At 54.1% G+C, this 20,689-nt stretch overlaps 2 protein-coding genes and 1 long non-coding RNA gene across 5 annotated transcripts; 2 read left to right on the forward strand and 1 right to left on the reverse strand.

Annotated features, from left to right (window-relative positions):
* Positions 1-27: 27 nt before the first annotated feature.
* On the reverse strand, positions 28-10,264 carry INPP5J (inositol polyphosphate-5-phosphatase J). Of its 3 annotated transcripts, none has more exons than XM_045826879.1 (14): positions 9,986-10,264; positions 9,558-9,752; positions 6,768-7,960; positions 6,287-6,403; positions 6,059-6,167; positions 5,734-5,850; positions 5,207-5,382; positions 4,650-4,761; positions 4,400-4,509; positions 4,073-4,256; positions 1,436-1,573; positions 1,199-1,276; positions 992-1,096; positions 28-795 (listed from the first exon to the last, which is right to left on the reverse strand). In XM_045826879.1, the coding sequence occupies exons 2-14, from the start codon at positions 9,660-9,662 to the stop codon at positions 292-294; spliced, it is 3,048 nt and encodes a 1,015-aa protein (XP_045682835.1). In that variant the 5' UTR covers positions 9,663-9,752; positions 9,986-10,264; the 3' UTR covers positions 28-291. The 3 variants fall into 3 exon arrangements, with proteins under 3 accessions (XP_045682835.1, XP_045682834.1, XP_045682836.1); XM_045826878.1 differs by having other exon boundaries at positions 9,558-9,755; XM_045826880.1 differs by having other exon boundaries at positions 6,768-6,948; positions 9,558-10,258.
* A 1,964-nt stretch (positions 10,265-12,228) lies between these two features.
* Positions 12,229-13,234, forward strand: LOC123811011. The gene is made up of 3 exons (XR_006784329.1): positions 12,229-12,316; positions 12,445-12,511; positions 12,657-13,234. It is a non-coding gene; the product is annotated as an uncharacterized LOC123811011 (long non-coding RNA).
* A 4,476-nt stretch (positions 13,235-17,710) lies between these two features.
* On the forward strand, positions 17,711-20,602 carry SELENOM (selenoprotein M). Its single transcript, XM_045826858.1, has 5 exons — positions 17,711-17,924; positions 19,429-19,464; positions 19,676-19,710; positions 20,068-20,146; positions 20,239-20,602. The coding sequence occupies exons 1-5, from the start codon at positions 17,811-17,813 to the stop codon at positions 20,395-20,397; spliced, it is 423 nt and encodes a 140-aa protein (XP_045682814.1). The 5' UTR covers positions 17,711-17,810; the 3' UTR covers positions 20,398-20,602.
* The last annotated feature ends 87 nt before the right edge of the window (positions 20,603-20,689 follow it).

Below are 20,689 nucleotides of genomic sequence, written 5' to 3' on the forward strand. Positions count from 1 at the left end.
GCTAACAAGTTAAGAAGGAGTCGGGAATGAGGCTGGAGAATTTAATTCCTAATCAGTGACCTCTAGAATTGCCCCACCCCTCCATCCCAGATGGGGGTCTAGATAGGGCTTTGCTGATTGTCACAGTTGAGGTGCCAGGATTGATCTGAGGGAACCCCAGTTGGCCACTGCTGGCCAGGACAGGGTGACAGGTGTGGATAAAGCTGGAGCAGCAGCAGGAGGGAGGCAGATGGTTTTGCAGAAGGTTGGGGCAGAGTGGGAGCCACCTGTACCCCACAGCCCACCCTGCCTTCAGGGACCCAGGCCCCCTTCCTCCAACTTCTGCCGGCCCTGGGGGCTGGGAGTCAGGCTGTCTGGGGTCGGGGTCTCCTGATCAGGTCCCCAGGAGCCACCACCTCCAGGGTCTACAGTCTCCAGGCGCAAGGCAGGCAGCAAGCCTAGGCTTTGAGGCACAGATGGTGGGAAGGCCCAGGGGTCAGGCAGCCCAGAGGGCCCCTCTTCACTACTGCCCTGGCTGCCTCCATCATTGCCCCTGTTGGGGGCCACACAGGGCAGGTGACGGCTCTGGGGTGAGGGGCTCCGGCTGGTGCCTCGGCGTTCGCGGGAGGAGGGTCTCAAGGCCAGGCCAGGGAAGCGGGCCAAGCCCGGGCTACGACTGCGGTGCCGCTTGGACTTGCCAGGGCTGGGGCTTCGGGACTTGGGTGCGAGCAGCTCCAGGGTGCTGTCATCCTCATCCTCCGAGCTGGTACCTGAGCTGTCTGTGCTGCTGGCCAACTCCGAGGTAGGCAGCGAGATCTGGGCAGGAAGGTTGGTCACAGGGGTGCTCCGACCCCCAACAGGCCCCTGAGGCCTCTTGGAACCACTCCAAAACTCCTCCTTGACCGACCCAGGGAGGTCAGGCTACTTGTAGGAGGCCACGGAGCAGAATGTAGAGGCTGCGGCATTTGAACAGGATCTTTGGTACCCCTGACCCTGCATCTGGTCTACTCACCTGGAAGGGCTCTGTGACTCCAATGAGGATGCTGTGGGTGTGGCTGTAATAGCCCAGGATGAAGTCTCCGTGGCCCTTGGGCAACGACTCCTCACTGAATGTCACCTGGTGGGCCCAGGGTATAAGCCCAGGCTGGGGTCAGGGACAGCCACAGAAGCCCCCCAGAGGTAGTGGGGACTTCCTCCCCTTCCCCCTTCCCTGGAGTACCTGGTAGATGTTCCTGTCCACATCCTCGTGTTTGGCCCAGACATAAGCCACGTAGTCCTTGCAGTGGCGGAAACCCACCTGGGGTGAGAGGAATCACGGCTCTCAGCCCTCTGGCCTGACCCCACCAGCCTCCCTGTGGGGCATCAAACTCTGGAGAAGCCACGATCCCACCTGGGTACCCAGTTGCTCCTCCAGGTCCTTCCTTCCCCAAGTCACTGACCACCCCACCCTTCTCACCCGGTACAAGCCGATCCAGTCCCAGGAGCTACGGGCGAACACAGTTTCCATGCGGTACCTCACCACAGCCTGCTCTGGCCTCACCCACTCGTCCGCCACCTCCAGCCGCACCAGTGGTATGTCGTCCCTGAAGGCAAACTGCCCAGGGGCGGGAGGCAACGGTCAGTGGAGACCCTCCAGTATCCCATGTACCCTTGGGCCTGAGTCAGCGTAAAGGGGCTGAGATAAGGGCCTTTGAAGGTACTGTAGAGACAGGGAAACTGAGGCAGAACAGGTCTAGGGTAAATGTCAGGCTTCCTGCCTCCTAACCTAGGGCTCTTTGTGCTCATCGCCTCCTTCAGGACTGAATGAGCACACAGCTTTGAAGTTGGGAGACCATGGGTTTGGCTCTGGCTCTGTCATTGACAGGCCATGTGACCCTTGGTGAGGTTTTTTTTAAAGATTTTATTTATTTATTTTTAGAGAGAGGGGAAGGGAGGGAGAAAGAAAGGGAGAGAAACTCAGTGTATTGTTGCCTCTCGAGCACCCGCTATTGGGGACCTGGCCTACAACCCAGGCATGTGCCCTGACTGGGAGTCAAACCAGCAACCCTTTGGTTCTCAGGCTGGCATTCAATCCACTGAGCCACACCAGCCAGGGCCCTTGGTGAGTTTTTAACCTCTTTGCCAGAGCTTTTGTCTGTAAACTTGGATGATCTTACTTAACTTTTTTTGTTTAGATTTTATCTATTTATTTTTAGAGAGGGAGAAAGGGAAGGAAAAAGAGAGGGAGAGAAACATCAATGTGTGAGAGATACATCAATCGGTTGCCTCTGCTGGGGATCAGGCCCGCAGCCAAGACATGTGCCCTGACTGGGAATCAAACCAGTGACCTTTCAGTTTGCAGACCACTGCTCAATCCACTGAGCCACACCAGTCAGGGCTGATCTTATTTAACTCTTTGGGCTATTCAGCAGATTCAGTGAGATACTGTTTGTAAAGCATCCCATAGACTTCCCAGTACATAGTAGGTATGCAATTACTGGTTTGCCTTTATGCTAATAAGGGAGATATGATGTACTGAATATTCTGGGGCAAGCTGAATACCCCTGAGTGGGCAAGAAGAACCCTGGGTAAAAGCCTGGAGACCTCAGTTGATTTCTAGGCTCTGCTACTAACTTGCTCTGTGACCTCAGGTAAGCCCTTAGCCAACCCGAGACTCAGCTTCCCCGTGTGTATAAAGAGGTAGCTATGATCTTGTCATCAATCCATAAAGACAATTTATAACCACGAGTGCCCTCCTCCCAGGGTCACCCACATGGGTGCGGTTGCTGGGGAGCAGTTCGCTCGGGGACTGGCTCCACCTCTGTCCCTCAGAGGACTCAGCTGGTGCCAGCCTGGGGCTTTTGTCTGCTCCCTATTTACCTGGTGTCAGGTTTCCCTCCCTTAGCTTCTGAACCAAACTGCCACAGAAAAAAAAATAGCACTTCCTCTCACCACCTCTAGGTTTCTAATAGCCGGTCTAGCCAGGGTGGGCAGTTTGGAATGCCCTCCAAAACTCCCACTAACCCCTATTAGGATCGTGTTGCTTTGAGTAGGAGACTTAAGTTTTCTGAGCCTCAGTTTTCCTCACCTGGGAGGAGGATTTGGACATCTCACAGCCTACTAAGGCATTCAAGCAGACGACATAATGTAAAGCACCCCACACAGGGCCTCGAATGTAGTAGGTGCACAACCGGTGACATTTTACAAGGGACAGAGTCCTGGATGAGGAGGGAGGGTCAGGGAAGGGCACCCAAAAGGAGTGGTTCTCAAGGTGAGGGTTAAACCTCACGCCCAAGCATTTTACCAAAGGTCACCGGAGGCCAGACATAGGCATATTTCCTTTCCCACGTGACTACGTTCATTACCAAGGAAAACTTTCTCTGGCCTGCTGTGCTCCCTCTTATCAGATCAAGGGAATCAGAGAGCCAAGCGTTGGGTTTCAAGGCTGGAGAGACGGAATCTCCCCTGCTCTGCCATTGCGCCTGCGTAGGGCTTGGGGCACCTGCCTTCCCCCTAGGGGCCTCAAATAAACAGAGAATTGGACTATTGGACTCTCTCAGGTCCAGTTCTGACATTCTTGTTTCCCTTTCTTTATGTTGGCAACCAGGGACCTCAGTCCTAAAGCCAATGCTAAGTAACTAGAGTTTAGCTTTGTATTTTTTGTATCTCTACTCCTTCCCATCACTACCTTGTTCTTCTAGTGACTGGCATAGGGTAAGATGGTAAATAAATAATAAATGAATATGAATTAATGCTGCATGGGGTTTAAGGAAACCTTTTTTTTCTGGTCTTATGATATATGCAACTTTTAACATAAGTTGCCCTAAACCTTTCTTGGAAGAAGGGGATTAGAGATAAGTAGAAAAGGCATGAGATCTGGAATCAGATCAGCCTGGGTTCAATCCCTAACTTTTCCTTTTGCCAGCTGTGTGGCCCTGGGCAAGCGATGCTGTGTCTTTGAGCCTCAGTTTCCTCACCTGAAAGTGGCGATCATAACCCACTCCCACTCTGCTGTAACAGATGGGTACCGCTAAAAGCAGGCGAAAGGGGTGGGCTGCAGAACGCTGAGCTGGGCTTGGGGATGGCACGAGAAGAGGGTGAGGCTGGGACTCACGTGCAGGACAAACTGTGCAGCCACAGGCTTGTGGTCACTGACTGTGTATTCCATGTGGCTGCGGTAGCTGTGCTGGGTCACCTGCAGCCGGTAGCTCTCCTGTCCGGAGGGGCTGCGACCTCCACGCGGAGCCTTGACTTTCCACAGGATACGGTCTGTCCAGGCCGGCTTCCGCTTCTTGGCACTGTGTGGGGCAGGCACAGCCCGAGTTTCAGGGGCAGCGGGTCAAGGCACAGTCCCCAGCCTCGCCTCCAGGCCCTCTTCCCTGACTCCTTTATGTAGAAGGCCCCAGCCTACATCCCCACCTCATGGCAGTGCTGCACTCACCTGGTGTCATATTTGTTAGTACCCACGTCAAACTTGAAGGTGGGTGCAAAATTAAGGGGCCCCTCCTGGAAGCCCTTCAGGATGGGCCAGGTGTTCTTGGCCATGTTGAGCTGTGAGGGTCCAGAGAGGCAGAATTGGACAACAGCTTGGGCAGGGAAGGTGAGGGCAAGGACCGTAGCCTAGGGTACAGGTGTGTCCTGAGGCACACTCAGTGTGCTTGGGGTTTGGGGTGCAGCCTGGGATTCCGCACCTGGTCCTTCTCCCAGAGCTTGTGGAGCTGGTTGTTGTCAATGGCAAACTTGACAAAGTGTGGGTCGAAGCTCTCGATTCGGAAGTTTAGGTCCCCAAACCAGAACACGAGGCTGTTTGGGGCAGAGGTCAGTGGAGTCCTTGGGGTGGAAGAGCCCAAACCAGATTCTTCTCCACACCCCTCCAACCCGACAACATTGAATGCCCCTAGTGATGGTGATGGTGATGGCTGTGTGGCCTCAGAGCCTCCAGCCCGCCAAGGAGGAGCAGAGGGGTGCAGAACTAGAGGAAAGTTACAGTTGTTCAGAACCTCAGTAAGGCCCTGTCCTCGGCAAAGCTCCACCCTGCAGGCTCTGCCTCCATCAAACTCAGCTAGCATCTGGGTTCCTAGATGTAGTGTGGGTGGTGACCCACCTCCGTAGGCCCCGCCTTTCCCCACAAGGCCCACCCAGATAGTATCAAGTTCCTTCTCGCAAGTTAGAGGACACTCGCCTCTGAGGCCCACCCCTCCTTCACTAGCCACGCCCAACATCCACTTGGCTCCGCCCCGGCCCGTACTCGTGATCCAGGATGCCTTGCGCCCCTGGCCCCTGGAACTGCTGGAGGCTGAGGATGGTCTGGAAGTTGTCCTTGCGCTGTTCCGCCTTGTCCATGTGTGCTGGCAGGTGGCAGTTCAGGAAGCAGAGCATGTGCCCGAAGGCCGCCAGTCTCACACTCACTCCACCCTTGTTGCCCTTGAGCGGCAAGATTGGGCGGGTCTTGGGCAGGGTCCAGGCAGGGAGGTGAGGCACTGGGCAGGGCATACTGAGGGGCGAGGACAGCCAGCCCATGGAGGTGGCTTGGAGAGGGGTGGGGTCTAGGGAAAGGCACAGAGCACTGGGAACCCCCACCCGCCCCCGCCCAAGTAAAGACATAAAGAGGACGGGGTCTAAAAAATAGAGTAAGGTGGTGGGCGGGGTTGGGGAGAGGCGGGCCTCAGAGTAGTGGGTGGAGAGCAGGGAGAAGATCTTGCTAGTGCCAGGGATCGGGGGACTAATACACTGGCCCCTTAAGACTGTGTCCGTTCCGACCACTCCTTCGCTTACCCAATAGCCACCCAGTCCAGTGCGCGTGCAATCGGTCTGCACGTCCCTCAGGAAGGGCAGATGGTAGTACTTGGCGAACAGCAGCAGAATGACACCCTGCATCCTCACTGTACTCACCTGCGGTGGGAAGAGACTTGGCTGAGGTACAGAGCACAACCCTGGCTTCTTTGCCCTTGCTCTTTCCTGTCTTTGGAGTCTGCTCCTCCAGCCTCCCTTTTCACAGACACGGCAACAGAGGCCAGGTGGACCCCACAGTGAGTCAAGGCAGATGTACAGCCAGGAATCCAGGGGTCTCCGCCCATCCAGAGGGTGAGGGAGGTGTTACCAGCACGAAGTTGAAAGGCGCCAGTGCATCCATGAAAAGCTCGCTCCACTGATCTGTGAAGAGCGCGTCCTTGAGCCTCTTGTTGATCATGGAGTTCACTTCCTGCAACCTGGGGTGCGGGGTGAGGGGGCTGTCAGGCTGGGGGACGCCTTAGAAGCCCCTCCCATGGGCAAGGGTCTGGGAGGCATGAGAGGCTGGGGAAAGGGTCCGTGCCCCCTGCCCCCTCACCCTATGGCAATCATGTCTGCCTTGTCACCGTCATCGCTGCCACTGCCCAGGTGGAGGAGGGATGTGACGTCGTCTGGGGGCATAGCAGTGCCCACATTCCACGTGACCACAGTGATCCTGGGGGTGCCAGTACAGGAGGGGTAACTGCAGGGCACCACTGCCTCATCCCTGGTCCCCTTCCCACAGGGCCCTTTCTGGGGAAATAAACTGAGGCGGGTGTGGGTGCCAACCCTCAGAAGGACCACAGTGGGCCCAGTATCCCACCTTCCAGACTCTCCCAGGGGAGGTCAATTGAGTTAGGGGTGGGCAATTCACTTAGGAGGGGATGCTGTCTTCTGAGGGTCTCAGAGTGGACCCAGCACCCCCAAGGACTCTTCCTCAAGGAGGTAAACTAGGGCAGACTAGGGCGAGCCACCCTGGAAGGATGGCTAGTCTCAGAGCTCAAGCCCCCACAACCTTTTTGGGGAGAGGGCCCCCTCACCAGAAGCCGGGGTCACTCTTGCAGGTAGGCTGAGCTGACCAAGAGGTTGATGATGATGAAGTGGATGTAGATGGGGAGGTGGTGACTGGGACTGGAATTTCTTGGGGCTGAAGGCTAGGGCTCAGGTGCCCGCCAGGCCCTGCACCCTGGGTGCCAGGCCTGGGGAGGGCCATCTCAGGGGCTGGGGGGACACAGGGGGAGCAGTTGGGGGAACGGTTGGGGGAGCGGTTAGGGGAGCGGCTGGGGGAGCGACTGGGAGACCGGGGTGGCTTGGGCAGAGGTGGGGGCACGGTCTGGGCTGAGGGGACCCCTGGCCGGAAGGTGGGGGACAGAAGTCCTGGGGACCGGGCACCAGGCTCTGTAGGGCCCTGGCCTGTATTCAAGGGCAGCGACTGGGGTGGCTGGGGCAGGACAGGATCCTCAGGGCTGCTGCGGGGGACCTCGGGCCTGGCTCTGAAGGAGGGAGAGGTCCGGGGGTCTGGGGGAGCTTGGATCAAAGTTGGGGAGCCCACAGGACTGGATGCCTGAGCTGGAGGCTGGAGATGCCCTTCAGAAGTGGGGAGAGGTCTAGGGGCTGGGACATCCCTCTGTTTAGCTGGTGTCCGTCCCACAGAGGCCAGGGCTGATCCCATGGATACTGGAGCCAGGGTCTGTTCCTGAGAGGGCGATAGAATCGGACTGGGCATTGGGGAAGAGTGGGAGGGGGGCTGTGGGCGCTGCTCCTCGGATGCCAGGGCCAAGCTTAGGCCTGAAGTGGCCAGTGCTGGCTTGGGTCCCACGGAGACAGGTGGCACCTGCTTCTGATCCCTAGGCACTGGAGCCAGTCTGGGCCCCAGAGCGGCTGGAGGCAGCCTGGGCGCAGCTGAAGCAGACATCACCAGCTGCCCCAGGGAGGTCGGAGCCAGGACCGAGCCTGAAGTGGCTGGAGGAGGCGTCCGCCCAGCAGAGGCAGACATCAACTGGCCCACAGATGTTGAAGCCAGGCTGGAGCTGAGGCGGGCAGGAGCTGTTTTCTGCCCTCCAGGGGTAGACAGTGGAGCCAGGAGGGGTGGAGGAGATGACAAAGCCAGTCTTGGCCCCTCTGAGGAAAGTGGCCCGGCAGCACGTGGCCCCAGAGGTGCCAGAGCCAGCCTTGGTTCCAAGGGTACTGGGGCTGCCTTCTCCTTGGCTGGGAGCTGAAAACTTGAGTCCACCTTGTAGAGGACAAGTTAAAGACACAGGGTAACCCTAACCAGTGGCTTAGGCCCCGACTTCCATATAGACCCCAGAAGATTCCATACACCTAAAAAGAAAGGTACATCTTTCCAAGGAAGTTCTTCCTGATTTCTTACCTCAATCCATCCTGCTGCCCATCAGCTTCTCTTTGGGGGGAAACAGGACACAGACCCTTATCTGCTCTCTCAAGTCTGACGCCTCTTTCAGAGATGGGGAAGCTAAGACCCCTGACTCAAATGAGGCAGAGTGTGAGTCTGAACCTTCCTGGTCGGCACCCACTCCCTGCCCGCCCTGGAGGGTTGGGTGGCTGGAGGCTACTGACTTGACACCCGGATCTGCTCACTCTACACCTGAGGTCCAGCGTGTTCAGTACTCCTTCCTCCTCCCCAGGCCTCAGGAACCCTCAGGTTCTCCCCACCAAACATTTCTAGCCTTGGTCATAGCCCTCTCTGTCTGCTTCACCCATTCCCAGAGCTCCACGCAGGAGCAAGAGCCGGGGTCTGAGAATGGCCATGCCCGCCCCAAGCCCAGCTCTGTGTGCCCTTAGGCAAGCATCTCTCTGCCTAGGGTCTCCGTTTTCCTGTCTGTAAAACAGAGGAACCTGGGGAAGGGTCCCTGGCCACACCTGGTTCCTGGGAAACCTTAGTCTCATATTTCCTGCGTTTATGAGCCCAACAAGTGCTAGGGCTCCATTTGAGCCCCGAGGAGTAGTCCGTCTTCACCAAGTGTGATTCTAACGTACAGAGCGAGTCCAGGATTCTGTTGATTGTGGCATCACCCTGCTCTGTGCCCAGGTTGTACCCTCTTACCCTCTTCACCCTCTCCCCCACCTGTGAGGACAGGTAAGCAGGTAGCCTCCTTTTGTCCAGCAGGTGGAGTAGAGGTCACCCTGTCCAGTAAAGACCTTTTCCTTCCCCATCTGTCTCCTGTTTCAGACACCCCTGTCTCCAGAAAACAGGATAATGTCCTTTGCCAGGGAGGGCAGGAGATTTACACTTGCCCTGGGATGGCCCCATCCCTGCCTACAGAGATGTGGTCTGTCTGCAACCCGTGCCCTTCTCGGTTCAGAGAACCTGAAACTCTGCTTCCACCGCCATCCTCAAACTCACCTCTTTACGGATGCATTTTGGGCATCCTCCTTGGCTCCAGGTATCCCACTATGCACCCCCCGCCCACCAATCACCATGCCGCCTCCAGTACTAACAACTTAGACATCCCAGATGTCACAGTTTTAGTCTTCAGGGACAAGCCTCCTCATTTTGCATTGTCTCAGAGAGGACAAGCAACTTGCCCAAGGTCACACAGCAAAGCTGGAGCACAGCTGGGTCACTTAACACTCAGTCCAGTGTTCTCCTGCAGGATCCTGGGGATAGCTAACTCCATTTCTCTCTGAGTGTCCCATCACTGCCCCCTCAGGCCTCAAGGTGCCCTGTTCACCCATCCCTGCTCAATGGACAGAGGAGAGTGCCAGTCCCTCAGCCAGGGTCACCAGGGTGCCTGCAGTGTTTGTGTGTGGGGTGTGGAGGTTACAGCCTAAGGATCAGGAATGGGGAGGCTAGATTTTAGGGGTCTTACCTTGGAGGGTGCTCCAGTTTGGAAAACCCCATGGGGCATGGGCAGGGGGCCCAGGCCAGCCAGGGTCCCTGGCCTCCTGCTGCCACTGCTGCTGTGGCCCTCCATGTCTGCAGCCCCTGGCAGCCCGGGCTCCCTCAGGCTCTAGATCCAGCTCCTCCGCTCCCGGGGACCAGTGATGTCATCAGCCGTTTCAACCTGCTGAGAATTTAAAGGCACAGGCATCCACTTCCCAACCTAGAGGTGGCCAGGACAAGGTGGCCTATCCCCTGACTGCTGAAGCTGGCACAGTCTTGGGAGTGTGGGGAAGTGTGCCTGCTGGCTTGGCCGGAGTTCCACCTGGCAGCATGGAGTAAGCTCTGTCTGTACCCCTCTGCTACCCCGCCAGTAGGCCTGGTTGGCCCTTGCTGAAGGGAGGGGCATTGACACACCTGAGGGAAAAGTCGAAACAAGTAGCTCAGCGGTCAGCACCCTCTTCAGGGCCTCCGGGACACCTGAGTCTCTACCCTGATCCTGTGACCTTCCTGGTGCCCTGCCATCTCAGGACTTGCCTTGGCCCCCACCCTTGCCCCATTTCCAGGCCTTGATGCCTGCCGCCTGCCTGGCTCTATTCTTCCCATCCCAGAGCCAGACACTCAGGCTCCAGCTACTGGAGTCCTTTCCCATTTCAGCCTCAGCACTGCCCCTTCTCCTCTGCAGACTCCTTGCTGCTTGCCCTAGGACTCCCACAGCCAGGCCCATCCCAGCCCAGTTCCCCTCAGCTTTCCTCTCTCTGTACTCAGTGGGTGTGGTTTTGGAAAGGCTACATGGTCAAGGTCATCTACTAAGCTAGGGAGGTCTCCTGCATTTCAATGAGGAAAGGGAGTGCCCTCAGTGACGCAAGACAAGTATGAGCCAATTGGGGTATCTGGAGGAAGGAAACTAGGGTGGAAAAGGACCAGCAGCGGGAGAATGAATTGGCAGGAGGGTCCTGGGAGCCCCTTTGGCCAGGACCTAGCACAGACCTTGGTCTCCAACAGGCCCAGGGTGATGATTGTTGAATGAATGAACAAATGAATGAATGAGTGAATGAGTAACAAGGTTCAGGGATGGCCGTGGGCCCTTTGCCACTTCCTCTTCCCTATTATCATTCTTATCTGCTAAGCAGTCCCTGAAATCCCAATTCCTCCAGAATTGCTGGATTGCTTAGCGTGATCCTGCTCAGTTTAGGCAGATAATACTCAGTTTTTTGACCAGAGCTCCCTGTTAGGCAACAGCCACCTCTGCATCTTCATAGGCCTGTGTGGTTCCCGACATGAAAGTCATGTGGACATAGGATTTTCTGTCCCTGGATGGGCTTTCCACCTATCTCCGGGTCTATTCTGTGTTTCTGGGCCAGCAACTCTGTGAGGCTGGAATTGCGGAGATAGAGACACAGATCATAATATCACGGCCCTGGCATAGAAAGGTATTTGGATGGTGATAGTAGAGGTGATGATAGTGGTGATGGGGGAGGTGACTAGTGGTGGAGATGATGACGTATGTCATTGTGATGATGGGAGTGCAGGGCTGACAGTGATGGAGGAGCTGGTGGTGTTGATGATGGTGATGGAAGAGGTGATAACAAAGGTATGGATGTTGGCGGTGGTGAAGATAGAAGAATGAAGGGGTGGTAGTAATGGTGAGAAGGGTGATAGTGAAAGTGGAGGAGAGATGGGGGCAGAAGAGGATGTTGTATCGATGGAAGAAGAGGTGGTTGTGGAGCTGGAGGTGAAGGTGGGGTGGTGGTGAGGGAAGAAGTGAGAGTAGACATGGTAGAGGTGTGCAGGCCACCAGAGAGAGAAGGAAAACTTGAATGTGCCCTGTCCAGCCCTCTGACTCCTATTTCACAGATGAGATAATGGAGACACCCCTAATAGTACTGGGCTTCTCATGCAATCCTGGTCCCTTGGGACAAGGCCTTAGGCTCAGCCATGGGGGCTGGGACAAGGGCATCAAAGTCCTTTGGAAGCCAGGCAAATGCCATGCAAATGAGCGTGTGGAGGGCTACTTGGTGCTAGCTGGGCAGCCCAGGATTTTCTAACCTCTCCTCTCCCTGAGGTCAGATCCTACAGGAAACTTTGTTTCTGGCCCTGCTACTCACTGACTTGGGAAGTTCACTCAGATTCCTGACTTGTGTAAGGGAGATAAAAACAGCTGATACCTCCTAAGGTGGCTGTGAAGGCTCAACAAGATAGTACATATGGAGTGTTGAGCACAGAGCCCGGCACAAGTAAGGTCTCAGTCAGGGTAGCTGCTCTGGAGTTCTCATTATCAACATCATCATCATTATCATCTCTAACATGCCCATTTGGTGGATGCTAAAACCGAGGCCCAAAGCAATTATATCCCTGGGGGGCAGGGGAAGGGACTCTGAGACCCAGACATGGCCTAACCAGGGGAAGGAGGTGGGGGGCGGGCCCTGGCTGAGAAGGGAGCCGGGGGAGATCTATATTTGAGCTCCTGGTGTGATGACTAAGGAGGTTGATAACAGGCTCCGGGGCTCAGGGCGGCAGGCCGGGGGCAGCTGCCAGGGAGAACCGCCCCCTGCTGCAGATAGCTGGCTCCCTCCCTTCCCTCACTGGAGGGGGTGGGGTGTGTACTGAGGCACAGGGTACAGCTTGTCCAGCCCCCTTTTGGAAGCTCTTAGTGCTAACCTTCAGGCGGTTTGGGTTGGGAAGAGGAAAGGACAGAGTTGGTGGTTGGCGGATTATCATGGTTACTCTCCATAGTAACCCTGAAAGGTTGGTAATAAGATCCCCGTGTGACAGAGGAAGAAACTGAGGCCAGTAGGGGACAGAGAATGGGGTTCCCAGGGAGATAGTGGATAATTCCTTCCCACAGAGGTGACCATTGAACCCCTTCTTCGAAGGTGAGTCCATGTTGCCAAATTGAAGAGGAGCAATGTCTTGGGAAGCAGAGGAAGAGCAGGTGCAAAGGTATGGAGTGTGGCAAGTTCTGTCTGTGAAAGGATGCAAAATTTGGACATACACCCTCATGGCCCTTTGGCTCAGAGTAAATACATCATGAGCAGGTATATACACCTTCCTCTGTCCTCCTCCTCTTCCTCTATCTGTCTCCCAGGTGCTTCTGTGAGTGATAATGGTCCAGAAAGGTCTGTCCTCCCTTCAACCCCTGGTCACCCTGCCCAGGCCTACCGTAAGGGAGGTCACACTGTGGCCACTGAGGAATGGCTGGAGATGCGGAGGGTCCCACATATGAGTGTACTGGGGAAGGTGGAAAAAGTAAGTGTTAGGGAGAGCTTCCTGCATGAGAAAAATGCACAGGGTATGGAGGAGCATTTCTCCTCCCAAGACTTCACTCCAGGGTTCCTGTTGGTACCAAATGCCACATGTCATGTCACTGTCCCCTTGTTCTCATCCTCTGGGGTAGGTGTCATCTTTACATCCCACTTGCCCCTGCAGGAAATGGGCTCAAGGAGGAGGACTGACTTTCCCAAGGTCACGCAGCTGGGGCTGAGGCTCAGGCATCCCTCCTCCCTCTCCACCGCTCCCCCTCCTCCTAGGCAGCCTGGCACCCGCTGTCAGCTGCTCTGAAGTGAGTGGCTATTTTTATTCTGGTGCGAGGGGATCTCGGGCAGCAGAGCCATGTAGGTTAGAAGGCTCTAGGACACCCGGCTTCAGCATGCAAGGAGAGACTTATTGCAGGGACATAAGCTGGCTTGGGGGCTCATGCTGGCTGACCTGCCCTGGGCTCCCGTGCCTTCAGAAACTTTTTTATTAGACCTCAGAACAGAGCACAGAGCCAGATTCAACCCTGACTCTGATTCCAGATCCACCTTGAGCCCCAGTCTTGGTGTTCACTGAGCCCTCCTGATCCCGTGCCAAGACTGAGCCGCTACCTCAGCTCTAGACTGAGCTCTGACAGTGACCTTAGATTGAGCCCTGACTCTGGTCACATACGGAGCCTGGTCCAAGCCTGACTAAGGCTGATCCCAACTTGAGACCTTGATTCTGGACCCAGATTGAGCCCTGATCCTCACCTAAGACTGAATCATAATCACAGACTGAACTCCCACCCTAGTCTCGATGAACCTTTGACTTTATACTGAGCCTTAACCCCAAGTTTAGGCTGAGCTCCAAGTCTCGTCGTTAACTGAACCCTGAACCTGGTGGAAGACCGAGTCCTGATCTTGTCTACAGACTGAGCCCTGAGCCTAATCAATGGGCTGAATCCTGACCTCAAACTGAGCTCTGACTGGGTCACACAGCTCTGGTCACACACTGACCCATAACCTCAGACTGTCATTGAACCTGGTCATAGACTGAGCCTTGATCCTCGTTGCAGAGTGAGGCCCACGACTAATCATGGAGCACCGACTCCGGCCCCAGACTCAGTTCTAACCCTGGCGTTAGGCTAAGGGCTGGCCCTGATCCTGTCTGAGCCTGACCCCATCACAGACTAAACCCCAAACCCAGTTCCACCTGACGAAGCCTGCTGGCCTAGATTACAAATTGCCACATAAGGGAATGGATTACGATCAGAGATCGTTCTGGGAGATTCTGGGCCTCCCATGGCTGCTGATGCAGAATGTTCCCGGTACTGTTGTGGCTAGTGTCTCTACCATTGGTTCCACTGGCTGGATAGTCAATCCTCAGCAGCCCAGGTTGTGGGCCCTCCAGGCCGCAGCGTCCAGGTTAATGCAATGAAAGTGGTTTGGTGGCATCTATCCAGTGAACAACATGGGCCCACAGGGCATTGAGGCTTGGTTCTGTCTGCAGGAAAACCACAGGCTCTATCTCCATGGGGCCTCAGGCTTTAGCCACTTGGAGGCCCTTGCTGGGGTATGGGGTCAGGTAGAGGGAGCCCATGACATGTGTCCCCCTCTTTTTTTTTTAATTCTCACCCAAGGATAGTTTTTAAATTGATTTTAGAGAGAGGGGAAGAGAGAGAGAAACATCTATTGACTATCTTTCGTATGTGCCCCAACAGGGTATCAAACCCGAAACCTAGGTATGTGCCCTGACTGGGAGTCCAACCAGCAACCTTTCAGTGTACAGGACAATGCTCCAACCAACCGAGCAACTGGGCCAGGGCCATTGATTTTTTTCAACAATGTTTACTCTTTGTGTTTAGGTAATAGATATTTATTATAGCAAATACAGGAAAAGTGTAAAGAAGAAAACTTTCACCTATAATTTCATCTACCAAGAAATGGCCATTTTGATTTCTTGGGTTGTTCCTTCTAGATTTGGTTTTTGGTCTAGGCATATGTAGGGCGAGGCAACAGTATGTTTATAGTTGTATGTGAAACAATTTATTCTTGTATTATCATTTACTAATTATTGGATTATTTTGTATATAAACAATTGTAAACCTCTTTTGGCCACACCCTGTATATTGACATATACATATTTTATGAAATTGGGCCCTGGCTGGCGTAGCTCAGTGGATTGAGTGCGGGCTGAGCATCGCAGGTTCGATTCCCAGTCAGGACACATGCCTGGGTTGCAGGCCACGGCCCCCAGCAACCGCACATTGATGTTTCTCTCTCTCTCTCTTTCTCCCTTCCTTTGCCTCTCTAAAAATAAAATAAATAAAATCTTTAAAAAAATTAAAAAACAAAGAAATTGGTTGGTTACTCTGTTGCTGCCACAATGTCCGTTACAGCCCATATCCTTGACGGGCTTCGGGAACGGGTCCCAGTTGGTTCAGCCAATGAGTAATTCCCATTTTTCCAGCCACATTACTGGATCATGAATGGACTAATGAGCTACAAGGAGAGTTTTTGGGAAAGAAAGTTCATTTACTTTCCTGAGGAGATGGCCCCCCCCCAAAATTACCCCTTAATTAGATGTGAATGAAGAAGTGTGCAGTCCTGGGGAGTGCTGGCAGCCATCCTGACACCGTGCAGGTAACTGGCCTAATGATCAGCTGAAACTATGGAAAGAAGAATGGGGAGAGATCAGGTTCTGATGGTTTTATCAAGTGGATTAAACTTTGCCTAAAGCCCTCCCCACTATTCAACTATTTTGTTATTTGAGCCAAAAGATGCCCTTTATTAAGTCCGTTGAAGCCCAGAGCATCATGACTCCCAACTGCTATTGCTGTTTGGTGGCGGGATTTTTTTAACAACGAACACTTTTCATGTCAATCAACACTATGCTACACCATTTGAAATAATTACGTGGTTCTCAATCCTATGGAGGTATCATCATTTATTTAATTCATTCCCTGCAGTGACATACTTAGGTTATATCTCCAGTTTTTCACCATGATAAACTGTTTTCTTTTTAAAGATTTTATTTTTTTATTTTTAGAGAGAGGGAAAGAGAGGGAGAAAGAGAGGGATTATTGAAACATCAGTATGTGAGAGAAACATCAACTGATTACCTCTTGCACACCCCCATCCTGGGATCCAGGCCACAGCCCAGGCATGTGCCCTAACTGGAAATCAAACCCACAACCTTTTGGTTTACAGGACTACACTCAACCCACTGAGCCGCACCAGTCAGGGCTAAACTGTCTTTTGATAAACAAGCTTGACCTAACCATTGGCCCCCTCTCTGATGATTACTTTGGAATGAAGAAATGACTAGGTTGAAGAAAATGTATATATAAATATAAATAAATAAATAAATAAATAAATAAATATATATATATATAAATTTATACACATAAAAATCTCCTAACCCAAGGAGAGGCTTATTGATTTTAGAGAGGGGGAAAGGGAGGGAGAGAGGGAGAGAAACATCAATGTGAGAGAGAAACATCAACCAGTGGCCTCTTGCACGTGCCTCAACCTGGACCGAACCTGCAACCTAGGGATGTGCCTTCACCAGGGAGCAAACCCACGACCTTTTGGTTTATAGGACGATGTTCCAACCAACTCAGCCACACCAGCCAGGGCCAAAGAAATATTTTTAGGGTTTTGATTATTGAGTCAAATTGCCCTTCAGGAGCTTGGATGAATTCACACTTACACAGCACTCAATGGAATGTTAGGCTTAGCCTATTATGTTAAAAATCTGGATAGAACCAATTATATTTATAGTTTCTTCATCTGTTTATGAAGTTTCATGCATCCATCTATAAAGAATGGATATTACATAATAGGTCTAGGCCCATCATTATTGAACCTTTATAATCAAATTAGTGAATGGGAGGTAGCAGGGTGAGCAAAGGCCTTAGTGCAGACCTGACATCTGCTAGGCTCAATGTCTAGGGTCCATGATACTTTTAGGTGTCCAGGAAAATGTGTTCGTTTTAATCTCTTTTAAAATCAGAAGAAAAATGAATATGTAATAGTGAATCCAACCTGGATTATATTCTTTTTTTTTTTTTTTATCAAAGCAGTTGTAAAATCCAATTTTTAATATATTTTCTTAATGGAGGAAGGGGTTCAGAAAGGCAAAAGTGCCTAGGGTCCATGGACATCATAACGCTGCCTTGGTGTGATGTTGGGAATTTTGAGACCCAGTCTAGATTCAGTGGAAAGAGCACTGTGCTCAATTTGCCGAGTCTTCCGTAGGCCTGAAGAGGAGAGATGGCATTCTGATCCAGTTGTCTTTGTTTTGGTGAGAAGAGCCCAGAGGTATTTCGGGTTCAAATCTCAGATCCACAACTTAATCACTTTTTACCTTTCTTAGCCTGTTTCCTAACCTGCCAAACGGGGTTCATAGGGCTTTTATGAGGTAAAGAATGAAATAATGAAAACTAACATCGTAGCAGGTACTTTTCTAAAACGCTTTATGGATATTAACCTTTTTATCCTTCCAGCTCCTATAGAGTACGTAATGTACCTATCGCCACAATATGTGCCCCAAGGAATTGAAACCTTAATCGAAATTTCGTCCAGAAAGATAAAAAACAAACAAGAATTCCCCGGGCCTCAGTTTCCCCATCCTGAAATCCGGTGTATGACTTAGAAACCCGTGTCCAACCGCATGTCGCCCGCGCCCCCTACAGGCACGAGGTGGCGCTGTCTGGCGACATCCTGCCAGAGCGTCCACTCCCTCTGTCGGCAGAGGGAGCATAGACATCCTTGGGACTGAGAAAGTCCAGGCCTGGGGGCCGGAGACGAGCCAGAACCCCACTAGGAGCAAGCTGGGGGATGCTTTTGCGGGCTTGTAGACCAACACCCGGAGCTGGGGGCGTGATCTCTGGCGGGGAGGGGCGGGGCCTCGGGTGGGGGCGGGGCCAGACCGCAGGCCCAGACGTGGCGCAGCGGCCCGGCATTTCACCTCCCGCTTGCTGATTTTCCTCTCCCGGGTTCCGATGCGTCTCCCGCTGCCTCCGCTGCTGCTGCTTCTTGCGGCACTCGCTTCCGCCGCCACAACCTTCCGACCCGACTGGAACCGTCTGCACGGCCTTGCCCGAGCCCGGGTAGAGGTGAGTGTTTCGGCCCCTAGCCCGAAGACCGCGGCTCTCATGCCCTGCGGCCCCTTAGCCTGGGCACCATCGCCCGCTGTGGCCCCAGGACCCTCCCGAATCCCAAGTCCCCTTTGGCTCTGGGACCACCCCTCCTACTTCCCAGCCTCTGGACGGACGCCCCAGCACCCACCGTGGAAGCCCGAGACACTCGATCTTGCGGCCTGGAAATCCGAACTCCTCCCCAGCTCCCCATCAGATCAGACAGCGGGCCCCCAGACACATTGACGCTGTCCCCTAACTCTTCTCCTGGCCTATGACTCTTCCAAGCCTGCCCTCTGGATCTCAATTTCCCATCCTTCCCCCCACCCCCCATCGCTTCACTTTTCCCTGGAATTCCTCCCGCACCGCAGTTCCATATGGTCTCTCTTCCTTCGCCTGGGGGAGGGAAGACTTTCTGGGTGTCTTCCCCCACCGTTCAGGAGCCAGGGAAGGGGGCTAGGAACTGCATTACCAATACTCTGCAGCAGCCCCTCTACCCCTACACCCTTCCGCAGGGAAATTCTCCACCAGGATCCCTGTCTTGCTGTGTGACTTGGATCATCGCAGCCCCTCTCTGGGCCTCAGTTGTCTGTCTGAACAAAGAGGCTGGAGGAGGCTCTGACCGCTGTGACTCACTGGGTTGAGCGTAGTCCTGCAAACCAGAAGGTCCTCAGTTCAATTACTGGTCGTCAGGGCACATGCCTGGGTTGCAGGCCAGGTCCCCTATTGGGAGCATGCAAGAGGCAACCAGTGGATGTTTCTCTCACACATCAATGTTTCTCTCCTTTCCTTTCTCCTTCCCTTTCTCTCTCTCTAAAAATAAATAAGTGCAGTCTTTAAAAAGGTGGGGGCAGGAGGAGGAAGGACTAGAATGGGTGGTCCTGGAGTCTGGAATCCTGCTGGGAGGTGCCCCTCTTCCCTCAGGAAGTGAAGGGGCCCTCCCATCGTCTCATGTTGGTTAAGCAACCAGATGGTCTATGGGGCTGCCCCTCCGGTGGCAGGGAGGGCCAGCTCTGCTTGGGGTGGGGTAGGGACCAGATGGCAGATGTCTCTAATGGGGGTGCCCAGGGCAGTTCTGAGCTGTTTCCTTCTGGGGTGCTCCACCCTGAGGCTCTAGGGGCCAAAGGTGAGGCCCAGGTCTCTACTCCCTGAGAGGAATGGGGTGACCATTTCTCTTGGACTCAGTCAACAGTCAGCAAGATGTGTAGGCAAGAGTCCCGAGGCCCTCGTGTAAGTGCCCTCGTGTCTCTGGCCTTGCCCTCTTTGCCCTTGGTATTACCAGGCCTCAGTTTCCCTGTCTGTACAGAGTCCCCCTTTCTGCTTACAAGAGGCCCCCATCTCCCCCATCTCTATATCTCGGGAACTGCTGGAGTAATTAATCCACAGCCTGCCCCAAGTGGGAGATGACAGTGAAATGGCTTTGGGGGTGTGCTTGGGGCAGGTGTGAGGTTTTCTTGACCCATGCCATTTTGTTCCCCTCCAGACCTGTGGAGGATGACAGCTGAATCGCCTGAAGGAGGTGAGTTTGAAGGAAGAGGTCCCAGCTCTGTCTTCCCTGAGCCTCTTGGGGGCAGGTGGGGTGGTGGGCAACATGGTCCCAATGATTGGGTCGGGGAGGACCTCTGGGCTGGTGTCAGGAGCTTGTACCTGACTGGCTGTATCTCGCTGGGCTTCATCTTCCCTTTGCTACCTTGAGGGGGTTGGGGTCTGATGCTTTGGTTTCTCCCCAGGTGAAGGCCTTTGTCACCCAGGACATCCCACTCTAGTATCCTTCTTCGGTTCTGGGGGAGGCAGAATGGGGAGGGAATCTGGGAGAATCTCCTTCTACTTAATTTCGCTGATAGGATGAAAAATGGTTTTCATCTGACAAGTAGAATTGATTGGTAGTGTCTGCTCAGAGAATTCCAAGGTGGTCTCCAAGTTGGGTAGGCAACGGAATTGACTGAGGACTACCACAGACACGGGAATGGAGAGGAGGGCCCTTTGCTTCTGTGGACCCTCATTTCCTCACCTGTAAGTGGGGAATCCCTGCGCTACCTCGGCAAACAAGGCTGTGCTGTTCACATCAGCAAGGCCCTGGGAGCCCCTGCCTGGCCCACTACTACCCACCTTAACTTTCCAGTCACAACCTCGTAATGAAACACCTCCCGGGGGCCGACCCAGAGCTGGTGCTGCTGGGCCACCGCTCCGAGGAGCTGGAGGTGAGGCCTGGGAAGTGGGCGGGGGTGGGGGGGGGGAGGCAGGGGGCGGGGCAAAAAGCAGCCGGTGAGCTGACTCAGTCCCTCCCCTTCAGCGAATCCCGCTCAGCGAAATGACCCGCGAGGAGATCAACGCTCTGGTGCAGGAGCTCGGCTTCTACCGCAAGGCAGCGCCCGACGACCCTGTGCCCCCCGAGTACCTGCAGGCGCCTGCTAGGCCTGCTGAAGGCTCTCCGGACCGCGCTGACCTGTAGGTCCGGGAGTGCGGCATCCCCCTGACTGAGCCCTGCGGACAGAATGAAGCGCTCAGTGTCCCGGGAGCACCTCCCTCGCTGAGAGCAGAAGCCTCGTCCTGGAGGGAGCGGGCAGGGATGGAGTTGGGGGTTCCTCTCAATTCCCCTTTATTCTCTCCCACTAACCCCCTTTAGGTAGCTGCACTAAATCTTCTTCCGTCTTTAAGAGATTTGACTCCTTCTTTGCTGTGGGCAGGTGGGGAGTAGGAGTCCCCCTTCCCTCCATTCAACCCTCCGAAGAGAGGCAGAGACG

Source organism: Phyllostomus hastatus, unplaced genomic scaffold (genome assembly GCF_019186645.2).
Source record: "Phyllostomus hastatus isolate PE091 unplaced genomic scaffold, TTU_PhHast_1.1 phas_scaffold_760, whole genome shotgun sequence".
NCBI lineage: Eukaryota > Metazoa > Chordata > Mammalia > Chiroptera > Phyllostomidae > Phyllostomus > Phyllostomus hastatus.

Bases quoted from the DNA above. Each gene is read 5' to 3' on its own strand.
- INPP5J (XM_045826879.1), bottom strand. From the start codon at position 9,662: ATGGAGGGCCACAGCAGCAGTGGCAGCAGGAGGCCAGGGACCCTGGCT. The intron at 7,961-9,557 runs GTAAGACCCCTA...GTCCTCTACAAG, and splicing joins AAACTGGAGCACCCTCCAAG to GTGGACTCAAGTTTTCAGCT. The intron at 4,257-4,399 runs GTGAGTGCAGCA...TGCCCCACACAG, and splicing joins ACTAACAAATATGACACCAG to TGCCAAGAAGCGGAAGCCGG.